This window comes from Felis catus, chromosome D3 (genome assembly GCF_018350175.1).
Source record: "Felis catus isolate Fca126 chromosome D3, F.catus_Fca126_mat1.0, whole genome shotgun sequence".
In the NCBI taxonomy this organism is placed as follows: Eukaryota; Metazoa; Chordata; class Mammalia; order Carnivora; family Felidae; genus Felis; species Felis catus.
In genome coordinates, this window is record NC_058379.1 from 91,489,011 (window position 1) to 91,514,477 (window position 25,467).

General features: G+C 54.3%; 1 protein-coding gene across 5 annotated transcripts in view; it reads right to left on the reverse strand.

Annotated features, from left to right (window-relative positions):
* Positions 1–2,709: 2,709 nt before the first annotated feature.
* ZNF516 (zinc finger protein 516) overlaps positions 2,710–25,467 on the reverse strand; it is a 126,569-nt gene continuing 103,811 nt past the window's right edge. For 3 of the 5 annotated variants that reach the window (XR_006587739.1, XR_006587741.1, XR_006587740.1), the window contains exons 3-5: positions 23,564–25,024; positions 9,331–14,296; positions 2,710–7,032 (exon numbers count right to left, since the gene is read on the reverse strand). Coding sequence is in view for 2 of the 5 variants with exons in the window: in XM_045041262.1 (XP_044897197.1) it covers positions 6,973–7,032; positions 14,229–14,296; positions 23,564–25,024 (1,589 nt within the window). In the remaining 3 variants the exon portion in view is untranslated. The remainder of the gene's footprint in view (positions 7,033–9,330; positions 14,297–23,563; positions 25,025–25,467) is intronic. The other 2 variants (XM_045041262.1, XM_045041263.1) reach the window with 2 other exon arrangements.

Below are 25,467 nucleotides of genomic sequence, written 5' to 3' on the forward strand. Positions count from 1 at the left end.
TGGGTATTTCCCAGGAGGCACTTTCTCTCTTCACTGAAATTCACGCATCACTTTCCTCTCCCCCATGGAAATCTTGTAGATTATCCAAGTCCACTAAGGTTTGAGGTCAGATGCAAATTTCCATGCTAACCACCTCCCTCATTTTTTAAAACCGTGTCCAAAGTTTCAGGCTGGTGCCACTGGGTCCTGGCGACATGGAAGCATGTGGCTACGTCGTCGTCCTCTCTCCCCGCGTGGGCTCATGCCTCCCCCACCTGATCCCTAGAGCCTGTACCCCTGTGACGTGGCCTCCGCGGGTCTCTGCCTTCCCCCCACGGCGGGGTCCATCCTGCCCATCTTCCTCTCCCAACACCTAGGGGGCCATGGCAGACGCCCAGAATTTGTTGGATGAATTCATCATGTCAAAAACTTCCAGTGCGAGTTCCACACTTTAAAGAAGCCAAAGCTTTCGATGAGACTTGCATGTTCATGTGGTTGCAATTTACATCTCCGTGCAAGAACCCTGATATTGATTTCCTCGGAAATGAACATCAAGCTTCTGTTTGACCTCTCCAGGGTCAGGAAGCTTGTCAGTTTCAAGGGCAGACGGCCTTACTGTTGAACGGCCTGACCCTCAGGTGATTCTGTCCCTCCCACTGCCTCGGCAACGCTCTGCAATGCAAAATATGCCCAAGTCTCTGGCTATTTCTCCTGGTGGGCCTCCAGTATCTCGAACCACTCACCTGAAGTTTTTCTTCTTTAAAAGACACCTCCCCTTTCAATGCCTGTTACCCCGTCCTGGACGCTTTCTGGTTTGTCTCTGCCACCGCGCAGCACAGCAAATATTCGATGGCCATCTTCCGCCTACCTCCCAATGGCCAAGGAGCCCCCTGGCAGGACACCACGTGCTACGTGGTGACCAGGAGGCAGACAGCGGGAGCCCCCTTGCTGGAGGAAGGGGTGTGGCTCCCTGTAGGAATTCCCAGAACCGGAAGAGGACGGAGGAGACCTGGGGAAGTGCCGGGTCGGGTGGGGATGAGGTTTCCTGCGCCCTGAACACTGCTCCTCCCCCGACAAATCTGGGATCAGAAAAAGGCGAGATGCCTCTTGCCCTTTGCAAGCTGGAACTGTTGGCCACCACGTTTGGGGCTGATGCCCTAGAGACCCAATATCCTGTTAGGAGGGGGCTGGGAATGGGAGCCTCTCCATGGGATCTTCTTTAGTGGGAAAAAGGGAAAAAAGCATTCTCATTACGATCTGCGCTGGCTCTTTCCTCTTGCCATCAAGACACCCGGAGGGGCGTGTGGCACCGCTGTCGTAGGCGGCCGGGCTCCTGCAGCCCTGCCCCAGCCTCGCAGCCCTGCTACGGCCCTGTGCCCCCCCCCCCCCAAGCACAGGGGAAATGAGACTACAAGAACCTGTCACACAGGCCAAGACCAGGGCATTTCATGTTTTCTGTCAATAATGTCGCTAATCTCTTGAATTAACTCACCTTTTAGAAAGGGAAGATCGAGAACATGAACAGCACAGATCAGAAATGCAAGATGGCGGGGGTTAGGGAGGTGCTGACGTAAATGGCGGGGCGTGTGTGTGTGTGTGTGTGTGTGTGTGTGTGTGTGTGTGTGTGATGGCCAAGTCCAGTCCCCGCGTCCAGCACAGTACGTGGCAAACTGCAGCACAGCAAGTACTCGGTGGCCATCCTCCGCCCACCTCCCACTGGCCAAGGAGCCCCCCGGCACGTGGCAGGACGCCACGTGCTACTTGGTGACCAGGAGGCAGACAGCGGGAGCCCGAGGGAGGGGCGTGGCTCCCTGCAGAAACCCCAGGCCTGGGATTTGAACCCATGAACTCACGTGGCCGTGTCTTCTGGAAGGAATCCCCCACGGGGGGTGATAGAGCCCAGGGCGGGGGGGGTATCTGCTTTGCCACAGCGCAGTGCTATCAGCTTTCGGTTAAGTGCCAGCTGCCTTCTAAAGACCCTTCTCATAAAAGCAGCCCCCCAGGAGGACAGCGGTTCTCGGGAGCTTGAGCTGCAACGCCCCGACGACGAGGGCTGGCTGTGCGGTCTACAGAATGTAAAGGCCTTTCGGGGAAGCCCTCAACCGGGTGCTCCCACCCCAGGGCACGGAGGGCCAGGCACGGAGCGCGCCATCAGCCACCCCACCCGACAGACGCAGGTGCAGGCCTGGGGCTCGCGCACCGTCCGGCTCTCCGTCTTCCCACCACGCCCCTTCCCTTTTCCGCGAGTTGACACACAGCTATACCTTCTACCTTTAAAGCAAACATTTTATCTTTTTAAAGTTGTTAGTGCCTCTGAAGCCCCAGAGTTCTGGATACCACGATCTCATCAGACTCAGGGGTTCCTTATGTGTCCATCCTGGACGTCCTGCCCTGCGCGGCTCTAAGAGTAGGCGTGGTGAGTGTATTTGGTGCGGGAAAGAAGAGGTGAGCCAGGGGAGAAAGGAGAAATGCATCGTCTCCTTCAAAAACAAACAAGCAGTGTGTATGTCCTACAGCCTACAAAAGATTAAAACAAAAATACTCTGGCCGTCTCGACACATTTTTAGATGAATTATCTTGTGAATCGTGCTAAAACTCCCCTGCTTATAGAAATAAAGAGCACTAACGCTTTGGTGTGTGTTCTTCCAAAAAAATAGAAAACCACAGATCAAGACAGTCAAAGGATTTAAGCCACCTCCTGAAATATGGGAAAAAGGTCTTACAAATCTCTCAAGAACTCCAAGATCTTTTTATTGATTTCAAATTCCAATAGAATGAATATGTTTTATCTAAATATTTTTATCACATAACTGAAACATTGAATTATTTTTTTCAGAAATAGAGTTAAATACATCAATCTAGTTACAAATTCTAATATAAAGAGTACAAAATATAATGTTATAAATTGTATTTAAAAAAAGAAATACAAATTCTATGGTCTTTTGCATTTTACTGCCTCAAAGCATAATTAGCAAAGTTGATGAAGAATGAACAGCCTCCCTCAGTCCCGTCACGCAGGCCCACGGGGGGCTCTGGAGGGCACTTAAACCACCTCTCCACGTCCTGGCCTGTGATTTTTTTTTTTTTCTCAGTGAACAAAACGTTCTGCGATTAGAACTCACCAAAGTTAAAAGCAGTAAAACAGCATACGCTCCTTCGTCTGCAAAGTGGGAAGGAAAAGTTAGGCAAATACAGTCCCTCCTTTCTGTACATTACGGAAGCCTCTCAGGGCTTGGCGGGCGATGGCTTGTTTTGCGTTGAAGCAGGATTACTGGTGAGGAGAACGTGGCCATGAGAATCCAGGGGGTGTAGTATCCTCGGGCACAGATGGACAAGCGCTGTCACTTTCCACAGAAAGTGCAATATTTACCCTGTGAGCTACTCCCTCTTTCTCTCTCTCTCTCTCTCTCTCTCTCTCTCTCTCTCTCTCTCAGTGGGAAGAACAAACAGTTCCCTGAGCCAGCTCCCTGGGAAACACCAGAGAGACACCTGTTACTTCCGCATTCCACACTACAGCCATCCTAACCGAGTGCTAAGTCACTATATCTGTGTGTGTGTGTGTGTGTGTGTGTGTGTGTGTGTGTGTGTGTGCGCCCCCTTACATAGATGTTTCTAGAACGTTACATAACCCGTGACAGAGTGGCCAAGTCTGAAGATGGCTCTTGACACACTGGTCAAAATTGACATCGCTTGACCTGACCCAGCGGCCACGTTTAATTATCAGCCAGAGTGACTTCCTAGAGTACCTTCTTTGCGGGAAACCAGTGTCTTTCTTGGTTTAAAAACTAAATGAGTCAATATCGGAGGGACCTCTCAAAGCACTTAATACTTTGCAAAACTGAAAAGGCAAAATCCACTTGCCTTGAACATTTGTACTGTGTTTAGACCAAGGTGCAACGTATCCGTCTGAGATGCCAAGAGACCTTCGGAAACCGGGCAGGGAAATGGCACAAGAGGGGACCGTCTTCCAGAGAAGAGGCTTGCCCGCCGACTTTTCAGAGAATTTACATGTTCATTCTTCAAATTAAGGAATATGAGTGAATAACCTGAAAGATTCCTATAAGCTCATTATTACTTATGTGTTATTTGAGTTCAACAACGGGTAAGAGACGTGAGCGGGGAGCAGGAGAGGGCGAGGAGGAGAGCCAGACGGACAGAGCCGCGCCGGGAGCAGCGAGAGCGCAGGCGGGGGCGGGGAGATACACCGAGAAGCTGCAGTGTAGACAACCAAACCCTTTATTGTCTAAGTTACATTAGACGCCAACACTGTAAAAATCCTGTTGAGAAACAAGGAAACAGCAGATCGGTAGAGGTAGTAGAAGTCTGTAACAGTCAGAAGGTGACCTACAGGAGAGATCATGCGGAAATTATCATTCGAAAAACAGCGAATCAAAACATAGTGGCTAAATAAATAAGAAAACACAAATCATATTAAATACTATGGCCAAACTGACATAAACGCATTAACAAACCAACACAATACTGATGACCAGTGGAAGAAAGAAACCACAGTCAGGCCCGAGAACGGCGCGCCTGCCTTGGAGGGCGGCTTCCTCGGAGGGTCCTAGACGTCTGTGTAGTCACGTGAAACCTACGTCTGCACTCTACGCAGCGCACAGTTCCGTCAGCTGACTTGGCTGCGCGCTCTTCAACGGGGCCCCAGGCACGCGCCCCTCTCTCCACCGGGCGCCCCCGGGAAGCCGGCTCCCGGGAGGGTCCCTCCAGCTCCGAATGCCAGCTGGGCCCCGGCGTGCCGCTTCTGGGACAGTAAGAACGCACACGACACTTCCTCCCGTGTCACTCTGGGAACAGAGTTGCTTTTAATAACTAGGACACAGAGAGACAGACAGGACTGAGTCACTAGCCCCTGTGCATTCCTGAACCGTCACTGCTCACGTCCAGCCAAGAAAACGAAATGCAGAATTGATCGCTTTGGGGACCCAGGCCATCAAAGTGATCAAACATAAGTCAACAAAAAGGCATTTTGCCTTCCAAGGTGAACAGAGGAATGTGTCGCTGCAACTTTGCTCAAAACGACTTTACAGAACGGTCTATTCCAGCTGCGTAACGGTATCTGCATGGACATCCCAATTACACCAACACAACAGATCATTCTGGTGCAAGAATCATCGGGAAAAAATAAGAAAGTTACATACACACACACACACACACACACACGTGCACCTGTATACACATACACGTGTATACACGCGTGTGTGTGCACACACGTGTGTACGTGAGCTAGCCAGTTACGTTCCATGATCTGCAAGTGTCACAAGGTAACCTGAACCGTCAAGTAATTTAAACTCAGTAACAAGTAGAATCCAGAACCAAACATTAACTAATAACAACATCAACAATAATAATAATATAATAATAATTCAACAAATCATCAGAACAGGAAAACCACACGTCAGGGTTTGTGTATGTGCGCGCGCACGCGTTTCAACAAATCTTTGTATCAGAAGCCCGTTTCCTACAAAAAACTGCACGAATCCATTACTGTATTAAGTAAACTGTCGCTCTCACCAGTATTAAAGGTTAGGATAATTTCTGTACATGTAAAATTATTGCTTTTTTGAAAAATATATTTAGCATGCTTGTTTTTAATCCATTTCCTGCCTTTACAAAATTTCACAATTAAAAAAAACCTAGTAAAGCTTTTGCAAAAAATTTCACAGAACATTTTCATTCAAGGCAGCAGTAACTTTTGATAATGCATAAAATCATATGTGCAAAATCTGAAACTCTCAGAAATATTACCATCACACACAGTGTCACGGTAACAGGAAAAGAAAATATTTATATCTGTGGAATACAATTTTAACTGCATACACTGCACGGTTTAAGATCCTTTGTTACGGGCCTTAACCCCCACCACAAAAACTTGCATTTGCGGGACTGAGGAAGAGGTATATAAAGCCGCCCCCACCCACGGGCCTGGGGACCTCCACGTTCTGGGAATGAAGGAACTCATCCTGAGGAGGGCCCCGGGCCCAAGAAGAAAAGACACCGACTTGCTGGGCTGGTGTAGGGACAGACGGGAAGGGGAGGGAGGGGGAAAAGAAGGTTCCAGAGCACCAGGGCCCCCAAAGCTGCTCAGGGATTCTCCTGCCATCACTAAAAGGGGTGTAGACCGGGGGGAGGAGGGGGGGGGGTTTCAGTGGCTGGAGAATTCGTGAAGACAGGCAGTTCCTTCGTGAGCAGTTTACAGAGTGTAGCCCTGTTACAAAAAGGTCCTGAGAATAAACAAAGAAGCCTGCTTTTCTTAGTGTTTAACTAGCTCTTTGCCGAAGCAGAACGTACGTCCTCCCACAGATGTGTTTCCTCCGCGGGCTGGCCGAGCACAAGGGATGGGAGGGACGGAAAGAGCCAACGGGGTAACGCGCACGGGCCCCCCAAGGCCACCGGACAGTCAGGCCCTCGTCACGGGCCCCGCCGTCCCCGGCGCCACCTCCTTGCTGTCCTCCGCGGACTACTTTAAACACCCGCCGCGACAAGGCCGGGCTGCGGCGCCACCGCTCCGCCGGCCTCCGCTCGGCCACCGCGCGTCCGCGCGTCACCCGCCAGTCCCCCCACCCCCGCGCCAGCACCGGCCGCCTCGACGCGGCGCTCGGCCTCTTCGGTCTCTGCCACGCGCACACGAGTCCCCCTCCAGTGTCTCCGACGCGGACGCCCGTGCCCCAGCGTGCCCGCCGCCACCACCACCGTCTGGTCTAGGAAAATACGGGCCTGGGGCGGACAGCACACGTGTGCGCGGAGAGCAGGCACGCGTCACTGCAGGGAGGCCCGTCCTCGGTTATCCTTCAAGGTCGCTCAAGGACAGGCGCCTCCCGTCGGCCTCCAGGGCCGCGCGGCCGCTGCGGGCTGTGCGGCGTCCGGTCGGGAGTCCGGTGGCTGTCCTCGGCGGGGCGGTCGGGGTCACTGTCGGTCATCCACCAGGGGACTGCTCACGGCGGTCACGGGGCACCGGGGTCCGCTGGAAACGCGTCCTTAGGTTCCCTTTCCGAGAGGCACTGTCTGGACGGTATCTGGGTTAGAACGGTCTCTCCCCTGGAGGAGAAAAAGCAGACAAGAGAAAAGCTCATTTCTGCCTCTTGGGGTCCAAGTGCACTCTTCCTGTTAATTTTCTCACCAACACCCAAGAACGCAAACGATGACCTGCAGGCGGCAACCCCGTCCGGCCGCCGGAGACCCCCCTCCCCCCCCCCACGTCGGCGGTAACTCGCTTTACCCGAGCGGGATCTGTTTCTAACTGTGCCCTCCCGCCTGCAGAGGCCGCTTTGGACCATCGTTTCCAGCGGCTCAGAGAGGATCATTAGGCTTCTCTGTTCCGCACGTAAGGAAGGCCAATAACAGCGTCTGAACCAGCTCTGAAGGAAAGGTGCAAGGTGGCCAGATGGAATTGGGCGAGGGTTCCAAAAAAAGCAGAATTTCGCAGTACGGAGCGGGGGAATGACAGTTCCACAACGAGGCTGAATCGGGCCACACAAACACAAAGAGAACAGCACGGCTCTCACGTAGGTCTGTCAGAACCGAATTTCCATAAATAATTACCACGTTGGAAAAACAGAAGGGGCATTCTCAAGTCAAGTGAACTGCAGGCTAAAAATGGGAATGAATGTGAGCCCGTAGCTTTTAGAGAAGGCTCTCAAATGACACGCGAGGCGTCGCTATTTGAACAATGGCGTTTAGGATCTGAGGACAAAAACAACAGTAAGATTAATCTTACTTAACTGCATTAACCTTCGGCTAAAGTCGTGATGAAGTGAAACCTGCCGCTGGAAATTAACATGCACGCACCAACTGGAGCGAGATTCTAACCGGTTTCCAGCGACGCCTACAGGAGCCCTAGAAACAAGTTGGCGGGGAGGGGCTGGCGGACACAGCAAATTAAGTGCTTCTCTTCCGCGAATATCGGCAGAAAACTCCCATTTAAAACCAGCCCTACATTTCGTGACATCTTCCAGCCGAGTCTGAAGGCCGTCAGAAAGATATGCGACGAAAACGTGGGGGTGGGCGGTTGGGGCGGGCACAGGGGTACAGACAGAAGCTGATCTGAAATGCAGGAAACCGTAACTGAACTCCCTCCAGTAGATGGTGAATTTCCTGCAGTAAACTGAGAAAGAGGTTTCACATTTTTGCCCCGCGGATAGAGTCATCAACAGGGTTCTTTCAGAACTGATTCTAGATGCATTCAAGGAAGGAAAACGGCCTTTGGGTTTGCCCAGAGCAAAACGGGAGCGGTTGTTAGCCATTAGGGGGTTGGCCTTGGAAGTCTCTACGGAGTAACTGTATGTAGCAAACAAACTTGCTGGCGATTCCAAGCCATCTGGACCTTGTACACACAACAGAGGCCACACCCCCGAGGGGCCACCTGGACTTCTCCTTGGGGCCAGAAAACACACACTTGCCCTGGGCAGATACAAAATACCACTAGAGAGTTAGCAGGAAGATGGGCCTCCCTACATCAAGGGCTGAAGGTTTCAATTCCAGAGCTCAGAAAGTTTTAAAAATGTGTATTTTAAAAAGACTGCAAAATCTGGATAACCCTAATAACTAGGTTGTGAAATTTAGTCCATAAATCTAGACACACAGATTGCCTACTTTTGCTTTGTAATTGAAGGGATATGTTCCAATAGCATCTCATTTTTTTAGGGAGTCATTTTTACTTGTTGATTCTTTGGGACTAACATTTTACTATGTCATACAGCTGTCCTTCAGGCTTTTTAGGAAATGAATGAAATTCATCCGAGAAATCGGGCTAAGGGGAAACGTAGCTACAGAAGCAAGGAGTCCCAGAAACACTTAAATTCAGCGCACACACAGTATTTTTCGAGCACACACAGGTTGCTTTCTCCCTCCTACAAGACAGAGTACTCGGAAAAGGAGAAGCAGGTTTATAGAAAATTTGGCGTGTTTTTTTTTTTGGCCACCGTGTAAATTGTGGGCTTTTCAGTAACGCTGAAGTATCCTTCTTTAGGGCATTTTGATGTTCTAGGGGTGGAGACTGACTTCTGGAACTTGATAAGCCATACGGTTTTCCCTTTTGTCTTTATAAGCTAAGGGAACGCACATGCCCTCGTGTGTGGGGGTTAATGGCATAAACACAAAAAAAGCCTGTCCCCAACCCCCCACACACATGAATCTCTCACCCTTCAGACAGATGGGGACAAGACTTGCATCAGACACGCGGTATAGCGCCCAATGCATGACAACATCACACACAGCACCTCACTGACCAGGACCTCCACCCAACGAACCCCCGCAGGCAGGAGTTCACGCTACGGCGCGTAATTTTAGACAAATCACTCACTGTAGTCACAACTTTTCACAGTAGGCTCCACTTACAGAAAAATGGGTAACGTGTTTTAAGATGTCTGCTTGGGTGTTGTGAATAACAAAATCGCTTAGACAGATGCGCTGAATTCTGAAATTCGATCCGTGGTGCTGAGAATCTCGAAGTCGGACGACAAGAGATTCTACACGGACTCAAACACGCCCGCGACGTGATTTCTCCATCGTCTGCGTTGTAACATCCGTGGCCAAAAATGAGATAAATTAGGTTGCCATTTATTTTCTCATCTCCTGGTATTTTGATTAATGGAATTATTTCTCCAGCTTAACTATTTTAAAATAACATTTAGAATAATAAGAAATAAACTATTAATCATAGTCTTTAAACTCTGGCAAGAAACCTAAACAAACTGAAACACCAGATTTCGTATTTCAGCAGAAGTCAGTCTGGTCCTTTAAATCCAAAAGCCAGGTGAGTGCAGGGAGAGAGGGTTAATTTTTCTTGGTTCTAAATATTATTTTCATTTCTGATGTTTAACAACATAATGGAAAAAAAAATTTCTTCCCAACACACACAAAAAGCCTCCTAGGTTCTTTTTTTTTTGTCCCCCTACCATCCATGGGACAACGATACCCGTATTTCAGCCTATTATTTTCAAAGCATGCTCTTCCTACTGATGAGTATCGGTGATTACTAGAAATTAAACATTTACTGAGTCACGGAAAGCTCTGACAAAGCATCCTGAAGGTGACAATAGGCACGCAGCTCTCCTCTCGTGTACAATTCTGCTTGGAATACTAGCTCCCTGACGCCTGCAGTTTAAATCACATGACAAGCAGAAGGAACACGGGGCCTTTATTCCTGAGGGAGAGGGAGAACTACCCCACCGCCACGGCCATGTTCCGGTCATGAAGATCCCTGCACCTCCAGAACCCAGGCTCCTGCTACAGCAAATGCCAAAGAAAGATCCTGCAGAACAGATCCCGCGACCACGAGCTTCCTCCTGGAAACTCTTCCGTTCAAGCCACATCTTTAGCCTCTAAGGATCCGGGAATCCTTGCCACTTGGCCTACGGGAGCAAGGAAGGCCCGTTAACCAGCGTGCGTGCAGGAAACAGACTGCTGTCAAACACACAGCAAAAGAAAACGATTTCCCTTCTCCCCAGAGTCTCTGCTCACTCTGACCTAACTGCACCAGACCCATTTTGGCATATGGACCTCTTGCCTGTTAAGCGGTTCACTCGGATGCACAGGACGCTAGGACTTGTCACAATCTCCTAACACAGAAAACCCAGACGTTAACAGGCAAAGCAAGGGCGGCCGGCGTATGGTGGCAGATGTAAAAGAGGTCCTCCCAGCCCAGAGCCGCAAACCAGCCGCAAACCAGGTCTGCGTGGCAAGGCTTTTCTCAAACGACACATCCTCCGTCTAAGGAACGACCAGTCTGCGAAACAAAACCAGACGGAACACGAGCCCTTCCAAGGTTCCGACAGAGCTGGGAGACGGAAGAAAACGGCCATCGAGGTTGGTTCCCTCGCACGGTCTGCGAGCAGGCTCATCGGCGACGGGCGTGAATGCGCGCATCCCCCAGGTCCACGTGCGTGAGCAGCGCACACCCACCCGTCCCCAAGGCTCCTCCGGTCACCTGGGACGGGGTCGTTTCTGGAGTAACGGACAGTAACAAGTGACTCTCTACCCCGGCGTGGTCACTCCCACCCAAGCACAGTACGTGCTGCTGTCCTGACCTTACCGGGACCTGCGTGGAGTCAGGCGGAGAGACCCGCTCTCCGTAACCCGGTATCTCCACCGTCTACGGCGTCTAGTTCCCCAAAAGTGAGTTGGCTGATCTGCGCCGAACGTCCATGCTGGAAGCTGTTAAAGACACATCTCCTCCTCCCCAGTCGGACCCACATACTTGGCTCTCCTGCTGGACATCCCTGGCGGGAGCCCAGGAGGCACCCCAACCTTGGCTCAGACGTGACCTGGAACCCGGTGCGTCGGGCTTCTCGCTGCCAAGCTGCGGGCTCGGGCAGGCCTGCTCCTGAGAGCCGGTGGCTGCGGCCAAAACCAGGGTCGCCTGGGTCCCTTCTCTTTGCGCACGTCCCACCGCGGTGCCCGAGAACACCCTTCTGCTCTCTCCCGGCCGCACCCGACCTCAGGGCCCCGTGTCTCTCACCGATCAGCCCCCGCACCCCCACAGCGGTGCTCAGCCGCCTGTCCAGAATGTCCCAACACAAGACACAGCACCGACAATGCCATCTTCGCTCGGGGCTCCCCAGGGCCCAGAGGACGCCCTCCGTCCTCCAGTCCTGCTGGACTTCCCAGGCCCCTCTCACGGAACATGCTCCTGACCCTCCGGGGGGCTCCTGCGGGCAGCCCCTGCCCCTGCACGGCCTTCCAGATGCCCCAGTCTGGGTTCCAGGACCCCCACCGACTGGCCCCCTTGCCTTGCTTTCTTGTCTAAACCACCACCTGCACCTTAAGAAACAGAGGAGCACCTTGTCTGCCCAGTATTCGGGTCGTCTCTGTGTCACAGAGCCTGGCACGTGGTAGGTGCTCAGGAAACACGGTCAACCAAGAGTAAATGGTTATTTGAAAACAGAACTCGCATCCATGATGAGCATCTATAAAAGTCCATTAACTGTGTCACATCATAGAACTCCTGCAGGAACACAGGACAGTGCGGGATTTAAAAACACAAACAAACAAAAACAAAACCCATAACCCACAGTTTCTGAAGTGTCCAAGAGAAGAACGGGACTCATCTATCAGTTCACGTTAGCAAAGCACGCCCAACGTGAAAAAGAACACGACTGGGTAAGTTGAAGGACTCCCGTTCCAGACAGCCTCAGGACCTGTAGCATACCCTAAATCTAGCGCAGCAATTGTGGGTTTTTTTTAAAGTACAGAAGCCACAGGATAAGAAAAATACGAAGGCTTAAACCTCTGGGACCGACGTAGTTTTCAACTATCTTGGCAGACACATCTCCTTGGGAATGCTTAAATTCCAAAGTTTGCTAAGGAAGTGGAATTTCCTTAGAGAACCAGAACATTCAGTGGTTAGTCAACAAAAGCTCCTTTAAATCTAACAGAGGACAAAACCGACTAGCAGGGGCCATGACCGCACACCAGCTGCCACAGTGGGAGAGGCAGATCACTGTGGCGTCAGCGTCACCGGCCTGGGCGAGCGCCGTCCCCAGGCCGGAGGGAGGGACGGCTGATCCACCGAGGGCCTTGCTCAGGTCCTAAGACCACAGCCCTGCACCTCCGTGGACCCGAAGTCAACAGGTCGGTTAGTGCTAAGTGTGAGACAGCAGAACCTGAGTTTACAGAGACAAAGAAACAACAGAAATAAATCTCTTCTCGCTCACAATCAAGGATGAGGAAGGAACAATTGCTAGGAGTTCTCAGCGCAACTCCAAGTGGCACAGAAGCAACTTCAAGTACAGTCTTAGGGATTTGGTCTGTTGATCTATTTCTCCCCGTGACAGAAGCATTTTTAAGAGGCTTGAGTAGAATCAACACGCAGCAAACAAACTCAGGTGTATTCATTCCTGAAGAATCTCGCTGAGTTATTCTATACACCTGCCTGGCACTTCCCACCCTTTGCCAGACACTCTCCTCAAAAAGCCGCGTCTTCGGTAGATTTAACGGGTCACCTATGTGCACAGGAACACTTTGGACTGACTCCAGGTGCAATCTCGATATGTAATTCTCCACTTATGGTGCGACTTTGTTGTTACTCATCCCACAAACACATCGCGGTGGCTCTTGTCACAAGGGGGTTTATTTGTTAAAAAGGAGAGTGCTACCTAATTCGGACTGAGGTCACATGTGTACGGACACCTTTTAATTCCGGATTCAGAGAGATGTTACCTAGTTCATAAACTGTCAGAGCATCATGAGATAAGTTCCATACATGCTAGAACTGTAGGTTTTATCGAGACAGAAATCACTTACTAAAAACCTGTAACACGTGACAAGGCATTTTGTCAAAGACATCAAGAAAAGGCTCCGAGCAACAACTAGGAATTCTCAAATTGCCAGAAAACACAAAAACAAACCTCTGATGAGGTAGCGTCCATTCTAAGGTCAGCTCCGACCTTATAGCAGCGACCCTGTAAAGCTGTTCCATTGCTAACCTTCCCCTCCAACGAAACAGACAAGAAAGGCTCTTGAGATGCCCTTGGCACCTCAGTCCCTGTCACCGATCTCACAGCCATATGTCCCGCAGACGGGACCAGACCCACGAGCTTGATCCGTCCCCGACAGGGTGTGGACGCCTGCTCTGGTCGCAAATCATCCACGGGGAGGGTGTGAGGACGTGGGACCTTCTAAGCCAGCCCGTGGTGTCTCCCAGCAGAGCACCACTCACGGGGGATCCGAAGGAGCACCGCCTCAGGGAGAGGACTCAGCTGAGGAGCACCACCCCCAGCAGAGCACCGCTCACGGGAGATCCAAAGGAGCACCGCACCAGGGAGAGGGCACAGCCGAGGAGCACCACCCCCAGCAGAGCACCGCTCATGGAGAGTATAAAAGTACTGCTGTGGAAAAAGGACAGGGCAAAATGTGTCAGAGTATAAAAGTACTGCTGTGGAAAAAGGACAGGGCAAAATGTGTCCTCCAACAAACTTATGCAAAAACATCTGGGGAGAAAAGCACGTGTTTCTCGTGTGCCCAGTCGCCACCTGTCTCCCCCAGTTCCCTCACCCCCAACAAGACTAAGAGGAGCCATGAACCTGCTGTGTCCACATAATTCACGGCCACGACGACCGTCAGCGTCTGTCAATCGCTCACAGACTGTCCTGGAAGGGCTGTGCTCTGAATCAAAGCAACGCAACGTTACTTACACTTGACGTAAGAAAGCGCCGGATGCCCTGGCGAGTAGCACCCAGCACGCCTCTTCCCAGCACCGCAGTGAAACCCGACATCCAGTTAATCGGAAGACCTACTTGTTTGGGGGCGTCTGCGGAGGGGGCGTGGGCTTCAGCACTTCGGGGGCCGTTAGGCGCAAACACCGCTGTGGGACAAGGGGGCATTAGCGCAGGCGTGTGCCCGCTTCTTCGTGACGCCGCGTTCAACGAGGCCGTTATGATAAAGCGCTTTCACACGAGAGACACGAGCGCCTCGCCTGTGGCCGGAAAACACCAATTTTCCTTCAACACTCACTCGAAGAGACCGGGCTAGTGCTGCCGGGGCCGCTGCCCTCTGCAATCCCGACCTCGCTGGCGAAAGAAGCCACCACTGCCAGGACTAATTCCCAGGGTCTGTGCAAACGGACCCTCCCCCGCATCACTCACCATTTGGCCTCTGTCACTCGGCATCACAATGGCTGGTGCGTGCGTCCTTCACACTTCTGATAAAGACCCCATGCCCCCTGTGCCGGGCGGTGTCCCCACACACTGCTCCGGGCACACGCGGTCTCAGGCGAGCTGGGGACACACGGTCCCAGGGCCGCACACCGCTGATCGGGGCAGGGGCCCTGGGTCCCCACCGCGGCGGCCGGTCAGCACCAGGGAGGACAAACTCCCAGCCGTGTGGCACGCTGACAGGGGCACCGTGACATCGTGTGCTGGTGGCGGCAGAATTCATTAGCGTGTTTGCTTCTGAGGACCCTGCTCTCTAATGGAAACAGGACACCTGCAAACAGGCTTGTCTCCGATGAGACACTCAGATGCCAAGGGGGCACCGCCCCGGGCGCCCGACAGCAGAGTCAGGCGCATGACCAACGGGACCAGGCGTCACCTCTCGCCTCTCGTGTCGGTGTCTGCGGCCACGGTCGAGACGGCTCGGCTCCCCAGCGCCTCCCTGGGGTCCATGGGCGGCCCAAGCCCGGTGGCAGGTGGGGTGCCCGCGTGGGGGCCCTGAGGTGACGGGCTGCTGGAAGCACGTCCCACGCTCCGCGCACGCGAAGTCTCCCTGGCGGGCCTGCGTCCAGAGCGTCCCTGGGCGGCGGTGGCCGTGGGTGGTGTCGGGTGGGGCGGTGGCAGGGCAGGGGCGAGAGGAAAGCATCATTGGTCTAACGGTGTGACAGGGGGCGCCACAGGCCCGGCTGACGACCACCACCGTCCCCCAGGCTCTGCCACCAGCCGGCCACACGCGGGACCGGCAGGAAGCGAGAGTCACGGCCCCAGACACCTGCTCCTCAGCGGGGCCTCTGAGGGACCAGATGCCCTCCCGCCATCCATGGCCGCTCGGCAGCCTGGGCAGGCTGGTGGGGTTGGCGCCTCGGGGACAGGGAGACCACAGGCCTGGCCGCCTATCCCCGCTGCACCACTGACACGGCTCACCAGCCCCTCACCTGTGCCCACACACGCCCTCCAGGGCTGAGACAGATGGGACACCTGGGAATCGCAGGACTTACGGCCCCAGCCCCACATTCCCTTCCGTGGGAAACGGGGTGCAAACGACCCTCACTTGTCTGCGTCTTTCCTGCCACGGGATGTCCCTCCGAAGAAAGGCTAAGAGCTCACGGAGGGGAAGTGGCTCCCAAGGACCTTCGCAGGTTCTCCCCGACTCTACCTGGTTCTCCCCGACTCTCCCCAGTTCTCCCTGACTCTCCCCAGTTCTCCCCAACTCTACCTGGTCCTCCCCTATTCTCCCTGACTCTCCCCTACTCTCCCCGGTTCTCCCTTACTCTCCCCTGGTTCTCCCCTACTCTCCTCAGTTCTTCCCAACTCTCCCCGGTTCTCCCCGACTCTCCCCAACTCTCCCCAGTTCTCCCCTACTCTCCCCGGTTCTCCCCAACTCTCCCCAGTTCTCCCCGACTCTCCCCTACTCTCCCCGGTTCTCCCCTACTCTCCCCAGTTCTCCCTGACTCTCCTTGGTTCTCCTTAACTCTCCCCAGTTCTCCCCTACTCTCCCCGGTTCTCCCTGACTCTCCCCTACTCTCCCCAGTTCTCCCCGACTCTCCCCTACTCTCCCCAGTTCTCCCCGACTCTCCCCTACTCTCCCCGGTTCTCCCCGACTCTTCCCGGTTCTCTCCTACTCTCCCCGGTTCTCCCTGACTCTCCCCAGTTCTCCCCAACTCTACCCGGTTCTCCCCTATTCTCCCTGACTCTCCCCTACTCTCCCTGGTTCTCCCCTACTCTCCTCGGTTCTCCCCAACTCTCCCCAACTCTCCCTGGTTCTCCCCTACTCTCCCCCATTCTCCCCGGTTCTCCCTGACTCTCCCCGGTTCTCCCCAACTCTACCTGGTTCTCCCCTATTCTCCCTGACTCTCCCCTACTCTCCCCGGTTCTCCCTTACTCTCCCTGGTTCTCCCCTACTCTCCCCAGTTCTCCCCGACTCTCCCCAGTTCTCCCTGACTCTCCCCTACTCTCCCCAGTTCTCCCCTACTCTCCCCAGTTCTCCCTGACTCTCCTTGGTTCTCCTTAACTCTCCCCAGTTCTCCCCTACTCTCCCCGGTTCTCCCTGACTCTCCCCTACTCTCCCCAGTTCTCCCCAACTCTCCCCTACTCTCCCCGGTTCTCCCCGACTCTCCCCTACTCTCCCCTGTTCTCCCCAACTCTCCCCAGTTCTCCCCTACTCTCCCCCGTTCTCCCTGACTCTCCCCTACTCTCCCCAGTTCTCCCCAACTCTCCCCAGTTCTCCCCTACTCTCCCCCATTCTCCCTGACTCTCCCCTACTCTCCCCGGTTCTCCCCGACTCTCCCCAGTTCTCCCCTACTCTCCCCCGTTCTCCCCGACTCTCCCCGGTTCTCCCCAACTCTCCCCAGTTCTCCCCTACTCTCCCCCGTTCTCCCTGACTCTCCCCGGTTCTCCCCGACCCTCCTCACCGGGCTCAACCCGGCGGCAACACAGAAACGGAAACAGCAACGAGAAAGTCCCTCCTGGAGCAGCACGTGATGTCAAAGGACGCCCACGCAGCCGGGAGTTTCCGGACCTGAAGTCTGATATGTGAGCGCAAAAGCCAAGTGAAAAGGATGACAGATGGTCTCAATCAAATTAGCTGAAAGCAAACTCTCGCTGCTGCCCGAATTCAGAGTGCCTCAACAGAGAAACAGGACACACGATCACTTCGATGCCGCGGATGACGTGCGAGGGGATGATCGTCAGAGACAGGCACGCGCTGGCAGGCACATCAAGTCACAGCTCTCACTCGGCAAGACATCAACACGGGTCTTCGAGCAATTTAAGAACTTGCCCGCAGAGTTCTCAATTCCCCACTTCCTCATTCAGGAACGCGACAATAAGATGACACATTTTGGCCCACATCCATCCCACAGTCACCAAGGAAAGAGCACTGACCGAGGTCGACAGGACGCCCCAGCCGCTGTCAACGTGGGAAGCACAGTACAGCCAGAGTGACCTCGGGTGCTGGCCGTCGCCTTACTGCCACTGTGTGTCCCCAGACGCCGTCCCTGATGGCTGTGCACGTCCTGGACCCAAGAGCAGGACAGACGCCCCACACACGCAGTTCTGAGAACACACAGCCAGCGTGGAAGCATCCCCACCATCGACTTCTGCCAACGGCCAACTACACATGCCTTGTTAGAACTGCTTCTTCCCTCTGAGTTTGGCCCAGAAAAAAACTCAACGTCTAAAGCAATTCTGTCACCCACTCCTTCTCCTTCTTGACCACCCAGTCGAGCCCCGCGAGAACCTTCTCTGACAATCACTTTGGTCGTGTGGAGTCTCCCATGTGTAACGGGATGGCAAGTTCTAGGCGATTCTAACGATGCCTACACAGGATAGCGAATGATAACGATGAACACGGCACCTGCGTCTTCAAGCACTAAGTCATTACAGTACCTTCTTGTAGGTAAATCTTTTAGCTGCCGATTTCCTATCTAAAGTAGCAGGAAAAAAAAAAACCACACAGCACTTGTGTTCAGCCGACCTGATTTCCTCGAATTAAGTACGCACACGCACTCACGGACGCACACACGCTGTTCTCCCGTGCGTTTGGCCACATCGTTTTCTCTTTACTTTTTAGGAAGAGACCCGTTCCCTTTATGGTCAATAATAATGCCCAAGCTACTCCAAAATTCTGAGCTGATCCAAAGGTTATAAACTTCTTTGGAATTAAAGACTGCCTGGTGAGCAAAGAGCCCTGACAGTCTGACCTAGAAACTGACAGTGTGTGAGACAGTAGACCCGAGCCAAAGGGAGAGAGGAACCTTCCGGAGGCCCGGGCAGACTCTGCTCCAGAGACCCCAGCATACCCGCCCACCTGTAAGGAGGAAAGGAGACGGGAAAGATTCTAGAGACTCTACCAAGAGGCAAACACAGGAAGCACAAGACTTCCGTCACCACGTCTGCGTGTCCTTGGTGTATGTGATGGTTTTAAGCCCCAATAAGAGAGACCTGACTCAACCTCCATACTTTTCTACCTAGAATAATCTTTCTCTTGTCTTCGTGTTCTTTTCCAAAATCTGTATTATCAGATAATACAGACTGGCCACGAAGTGTGAAAACACAGGCAATTTATTATTTTATTCCTACTCCGCCATCAAAAGCACTCCTACGACATGGACAGAGGCGTCCAGCCCCCAGAGCCACGCTGTGGAACGATTCCGGAACACGCAGCGTGTTTCCCACCTGAAGGGCTAGTGTGAGTCCCTCCGGGAAGTGACAATGACTATCGTCACATGACATCCTTCCTCTCCTGGCGGGGCCTCCGGACTGTTCATTTCCACACACACACACACACACACACACACACACACACACACACACACACCATTCCGTCAAAACGCGCAGAGGGGAAAGGTCTCTGAGGATCCTCTTCCCTAACTTCCGAGAAGAGGCCTTAGGGGCATCTCCTGACAGCAGCGTTTTCTGTGTGCACAGATCGCAAGTGCTGAAAAACCCGCGTCCCACTGGCGGCCACAAACGTTGCACGCCGACACAGATGGGTCGCTCTTCCTTCGGGAGACTTGCTGCATCACCACCGCAGGTGGTGCCCGGCGGTACGTTCACCGAGGGCCCGAGTGCGGAAGGTGGGCGGCAGAGGCATCAGACCACAAAATGCCACCCAAAACGTGCAGACAGACTCGGAGGGTAAGACAAGCCGGAGAGACCGTTCTGCACAAAGATGATGAAAGATCCTAGACTCGTGACGCAAAACCCGACCGGACAGCCCACGAGAGCAACGAGTGTCCAGGGACGGGTGCAGGACAGACACCCGAAGCTTTCGCCACTGGCACCTGTGGCCACGTGTCAGGAACGTAATCTGGGGGCGCGGCGCTCCTCCCTGGGCCGCCGCCGCAGGAGTACAGCCTCCCTAACTGGAAACACCAATACTCTGTTCGCCGTCGGACCGCGCCGGGCCTGCTCGTCTCCTTCCGCTGCGTCACTCCGAAAGCCATACGTGAACACTCGAGGAAGGGAAAGGAGCCAGCGAGGGCGCCGGAGGGGCCGCCAAGGAAGGGGTCCCGGGAAGGGCGCGGAGCAGGCCCAGAGAGGTGCGTGGAGATTCAACAGGCCTTCGTGCGGGAGAGCTCGGGCTGGCCCTGCAGTTGTGACAGGAGCCCGAGGGGGCACCCAGCGGACAGGGCCTTGCAGGGGAGGAGCCCGGGGTGGGGGCGGGGGTCCCAGAGGGCAGAGCCTTGCAGGGGAGGAACCCGAGGGGGTGGGGGGGTCCCAGAGGGCAGGGCCATGCAGGGGAGGAGCCCGAGGGGGTAGGGGGTCCCAGAGGGCAGGGCCTTGCAGGGGAGGAGCCCAAGGGGGTGGTCCCAGAGGGCAGGGCCTTGCAGGGGAGGAGCCCAAGGGGGTGGTGCCAGAGGGCAGGGCCTTGCAGAGGAGCATGGGCCCTGCCCTGGGCATCCCGTCAAAGTGTGAGACCACCACACAGACACCAGTCAAGGGACCCAGAGGAACGGATCTCAGTACTTCCCTAACCTGGGAATCCATGGTTCTAAGAATGCACTTCCCGAGGAACTACAGCTAGTTTAAAACACTCCCCTTAGGAAACCCAAATCAGGGTCAACTTAAACACCCGAAAGCTGCTGACACCTGACTACGTCTCAGGACACACACTGCCAAGAGCAAGGAATCCAGGAAGGCATGTGGTTTATGGACAACTTAGCATTTCTCGTATTTAAAAGATAAATATTTGAGGGTACCCGGGTGGTTCAGTTGAGCATCCGACTCTTAATTTAGACTCAGGTCATGATCCTGGGATCGTGATCAAGCCCCACGTCAGGCTCCAGTGTGGAGCCTGCTTGGGATATTCATTCTCTCTCTCTCTCTCTCTCTCTCTCTCTCTCTCTGCTCCAAAAACCTTAAAACCATTTATTTTAAAAGTTTTAAGGGGCACCTGGGTGGCTCAGTCAGTTAAGCATCCAACTTCGGCTCAGGTCATGATCTCACCGTTCGTGGGTTTGAGCCCCGTGTCAGGCTCTGTGCTGACAGCTCAGTTCCTGGAGCCCATTTTGGATTCTGTGTCTCCCTCTCTCTCTGCCTTTCCTCTGCTTGCTTTCTCTCTCTCAAAATAAATAAACATTAAACATTTTAAAAACTTTTTTTTTGCTTTCTAAGGAAAAGGAAAACATTTCAGGCTACCACATACTTCAAATTTTGTCATCTGAAATTCTCAAAACCTTACCTTAAAACTCACTTCTGCTTCCACTCTTTTTGTGGGGGTGGGGAGACAATAACAACACAGACCCACAGGCAACACTAAGGGTCTTTACGGAGGCAGGAATACAACTCGCTAGGCGTGACTGGCAGGTGCGGGACGTGATGCGTTACAGGTCTGGGCACGAGGGGAGGTCACGGAAACAGCGGTGAGAGCCTCTGGCTCATGGCACTGGAGGCTGCCGTCACAGGTAAGGACTGGACGCCCAAGAACACAGGTCCCCACTGGGACTCGCCCACCACCTGGTGCCTAAAACTTCTTGGCTTTGGGATCCGAGAAAACCCAAACCTTAAAGAAATGGGGTTGCCGGGGCGCCTGGGTGGCTCAGTCTGTTAAACGTCCAACTTCGGCTCAGGTCATGATCTCGCGGTCCATGAGTTCGAGCCCCGCGTCGGGCTCTGTACTGACAGCTCAGAGCCTGGAGCCTGTTTCAGATTCTGTGTGTCCCTCTTTCTCTGACCCTCCCCTGTTCATGCTTTCTCTCTCTCTGTCTCAAAAATAAATAAACGTAAATAAATAAATAAAATAAAATAAAATAAAATAAAATAAAATAAAATAAGAAATGAGGTTGCCACCAGGTCTGAAGGTCAACCAATATATTACTCTTCCATTTCATAGCACATCACCTACAATGCTGGAAAACACAGCTGAGATTGTGAGAAGCTCGCGTAACTGAGATCTAACATGTAAAAATGTGGGGCGCCTGGGGGGCTCAGTAGGTTAAGCGTCCGACTTCGGCTCAGGTCATGATCTCACCGTTCGTGGGTTCGGGCCCCGCGTCGGGCTCTGTGCTGAGAGCTCGGAGCCTGCTTCGGATTCTGTGTCTCCCTCTCTCTCTGCCCCTCCCCCACTCACTGGCGCGCTCTCTCTCTCTCTCTCTCTCTCTCTCTCTCTCTCGCTCTCTCTCTCTCTCTCTCTCTCTCTCTCAAAAATAAACATTACACAAAAATTAAACGCTAAGCCACACAGTATCTGCGTTCTGTTCTACCACCTGTACCAGAGGGCAAGTGCTCAGCTACGCCCTGAGCTCAGAGCACCTGTGCCTGCAGGGAGGAGAATCGTGCACAGACACAGGGTGTTCACTGGCCCTGTAAGCGCCTGGGCACGCAGTGTGTCTGTCTCAACGATCTCTGGGCACCCATGCCACTAGCTTCACTCTAGGAAGCTCACCAGAAGCACTGCCTCTGAGCACGCAGAAACAGACGTCAGCCTCCACCACGGACTCCACCGGCCACATCAGTGAGCCGTGGAACACGTTAGTTTTCCTCCTGAGCCGAAGGCACGGTCCGTCATTCCAAGATGGCCCCAGGGTGCCTGCGGATCTGGACGGGCTCCCAAGTCCCAGGGAAAACCAGGAACTTGGGGAGAGACCCACATTTGCCGGCCAGGCACCCACGACCACACAGACATGTCACACAGCAGACTCGGGGGCATCACTGTTGACCCAGCTGCCACGAAACCTGAACCACGCCCCCCCCATAAGTGCTTCCAGCTTCTGGGATTTGAGGGGCCAGATCTAAAAGGTCTTTTCTGACGCTGGCCTACTTTAGTTACAGGTGCACGATTCACAATTCAAAGACGGGCAGTGAACGGACCGACAGAGCTCTGCACGGCTCTCTGAAAGCCCAGCTACGGGTGCTTGAAAGCAAGTACTCAGATTCCCCAGCGTTAAGTGACAGCTACCTGCAGTTCACGATCAGGAACGAGGGCATCCTACCCGTGTGTTCAGCAGTTGTTCCTGATTACCCTGACGAGGAGGTGTCGGTGCCCAGACACTGGCAGGAAAGGAAGACGGCCACTGAAGGCTGGTCTCTTCTGGAATCTCAGCACAAGCCCGTCCCCCAAACGTTACACGGTACCTTCATACTCTGCAGGGCTTTGCTCACTAATGCCAGTGAACTGATACGTATTTTTTAATTACGTACAGAAATAAAACTCAAAATAGTCACTTTCAGGGGCGCCTGGGTGGCTTAGTTGGTTAAACATCTGACGTCGGCTCAGATCAAGATCTCGCGGCTTGTGAGTTCGAGCCCCACGTCGGGCTCTGTGCTGACAGCTCAGAGCCTGGAGCCTGCCTCAGATTCTGTGTCTCCCCCTCTCTGGCCCTCTCTTGCTTGTGCCCTGTCTCTCTCTGTCTCTCAATAATAAGCGTTAAAAAAAAAGTTTTTTTAACTAGTCACTTTAAACGAACAATCTTATCTTTTGAAAGAAAAGGAACAATGAACAGCTACTGATTTTTTGTTTGAAATGACAAAGGAAGGGGTGCCTGGCAGGCTCAGTCAGTAGAGCGTGTGACTCTTGATCTCGGGGGGGTGTGAGTTCAAGCCTCATGCTGGGCACAGGGCTTCCTTAAAAAATAAAAATAAAAATAAAATAAAAAGACAAAGGGCGTGAGGGGCATCAAGGCTGCCTGCCCCTGTCCAACTTCAGCATTTCCAACTTACATCACCATGAGGGAAGCCCTGAAGGGGGCGGCAGGTAAATAATGCCCACAGCACCAGGCACGTGCACCCTAGCGGGCAGGGCTGGGGGGGGGGGGGGCGGGGGGCGGAGGGAAGCACACACGTGCCCCGCCCTCTCTGTTCTGCGATCACAGCCGGGCAGGCAGCGTCCCCACCTCCTAAGGGGAGGCTCCTCCAGAGGCCGGCCCAGGACCTGGTGACAATGCTCACACGGGGGTTGGGAAGGGGCCCACGCGTCTTACCTCTGTGCTCTAGTGCAGGGCCGTTGGCACCCCAGCTCTGGTAGAGGGAAGCAAAGTCCTTTGGAATGTACGTCTTAAAGATATTGAGGATGTCCAGGCGCTTCTCGTGGCCGTCGGACGCAGGCTCCTGCTTGCTGGTGTGCAGCGGGGGCTGGCCCGGCGAGGCCGCGGTTCCCCCGGGGCCCACTCCACAGCTGGCCGGTGGCCGCAGCTCCTGGCCCGCCTTGGAGGGGGGCTCGCGGGGAGGTAGAGCGGGGGTCCCGTCGCCTTTCACGTGCAGCTGGCCCTGAGGCTGAGGGCCGAATTTGGCTTTCGGGGGGTCCGGGGCACTGTGCTTATTTGGGGGACCGAGGCCGGCCCCCGCGGGGGGGATGCCGCACTTGTCCCCCGGCCTGCTGCCGGTGGGGGGCTGGGCGCCTGCCCGGGCGATGACTGAGGGCGTCGGGGTGGCGCTTCGGCTGAAGCCACCGCCGCCCGCCGCGGGCCCCGGCCGGGGGCCGGCCTCCTGCCTGGCCTTGGGCAGGGGCAGCTGCGTGGGGGCGCCGTGCTGCTCGGGGCCGTGGTGGCCAGGCCTGGCCTGTCGGTGCCCTTCGGGGCCGGCCACCCAAAGCGCACAGGGGCCCCCGGAGTGGCCGTCCTTGCTCTTAGGCAGGTGAGCGGCTTTCGTGGTCACGCCCAGGGGCGAGGAACCGCCTCTGGGCCCCGGCGCCCCTCCCGGTACCTGAGTGCGCGTGAACCGAGCGATGGGCAGGGGCTGGCACTCTTTGCCCCCGAGGGCAGGCGGGGGCCCCGTGCGTCCGCTCCGGGCAAGGAAAACCAAGTTGTTCCTGATGCTCTTGTAACCGTTGGGAGGAATCCACTGGGGGGTCACGGAGCTGCAGCTGACCTTGTGCCAGATACGTTTGTGCATCCACAGGACCTCGGGGTAGTACGTCTTGTGGCTGCAGTAAGGGCACGGGTGGACGGCCAGCGCGGCCTGCAGGGAGGAGGCCAGCTCCTTACGGCCGGGGTCATCCCGGGTCGACCTGTCACTGAGGTCCAGCGGGGTCAGGTCTGCGGCCGGCCCCCTCCGTCCGCCCCCAGCGTGTTCCTTAGTGTGCAAGTCAGGCAGCTTGTCTTTCGGGTGGCGAGCCGGGCTCTCGGACGAGAGCTGGGGATCTCCTTCTGGAAAAGTCTGGTCCGAAAGCGAAGGGAAGTCTGCAGTGTCCCTGGGGGTGGGGACCTCCCGCTTTGGGTGAAACGCGGGCATCTTTAAGTCCACAGAAAACCTCGGCTGCTCTGCTCTCTTGCAGGCGTCTCTGCTCCTGTTTCCAAGTGCGGACGCAGAAGCTGCGCTCCCCGCTCCGGGCTCACCGCTATGTGTCTCTGATGCCTTACTTCCAGGTGCGTGAGTCCGGTCTCCGTTGGAGAGCACAGTCGAAGCTACCTCTTCGGAAAAGCAGCAGCGGTGAGGCTTTCCCCCTGGAGGACCAAAATGTAAAACGTGAAGTTACCATCTCTCATCAGAACAGAACGAGAACACCCAGAGCAGCATGCTCAAAGGCCCTGTGGCCCTCGCGCACCGGGTGCGCTGTTCCTCAGCAAGACTGCGTGATTCTGGAGCCTGGCTGTGCCCCCCACCCCACAGCGCCATCAAGAGTGGACCAGATATAAGGGCCAAAGGACAGTGTGCGGGGTGGGGTTTCTTTTTTCAACTGATTACATCACTCAATAGACTATAAGCAGAAATAAAATCTAGGTAGCTGTAACTACACAGTTACTAGGTAACAGAGGACAACTAGTTATATCAAAAAGCAAGAAATAACCACTCACTAATAGCACAAGGCTTCCCATGACTGTCAAAGAACTGAAGGCACGTTTAGGGATCCTGTGGGCTTAGGCAAAAAGACGCGGGCAGATTGATC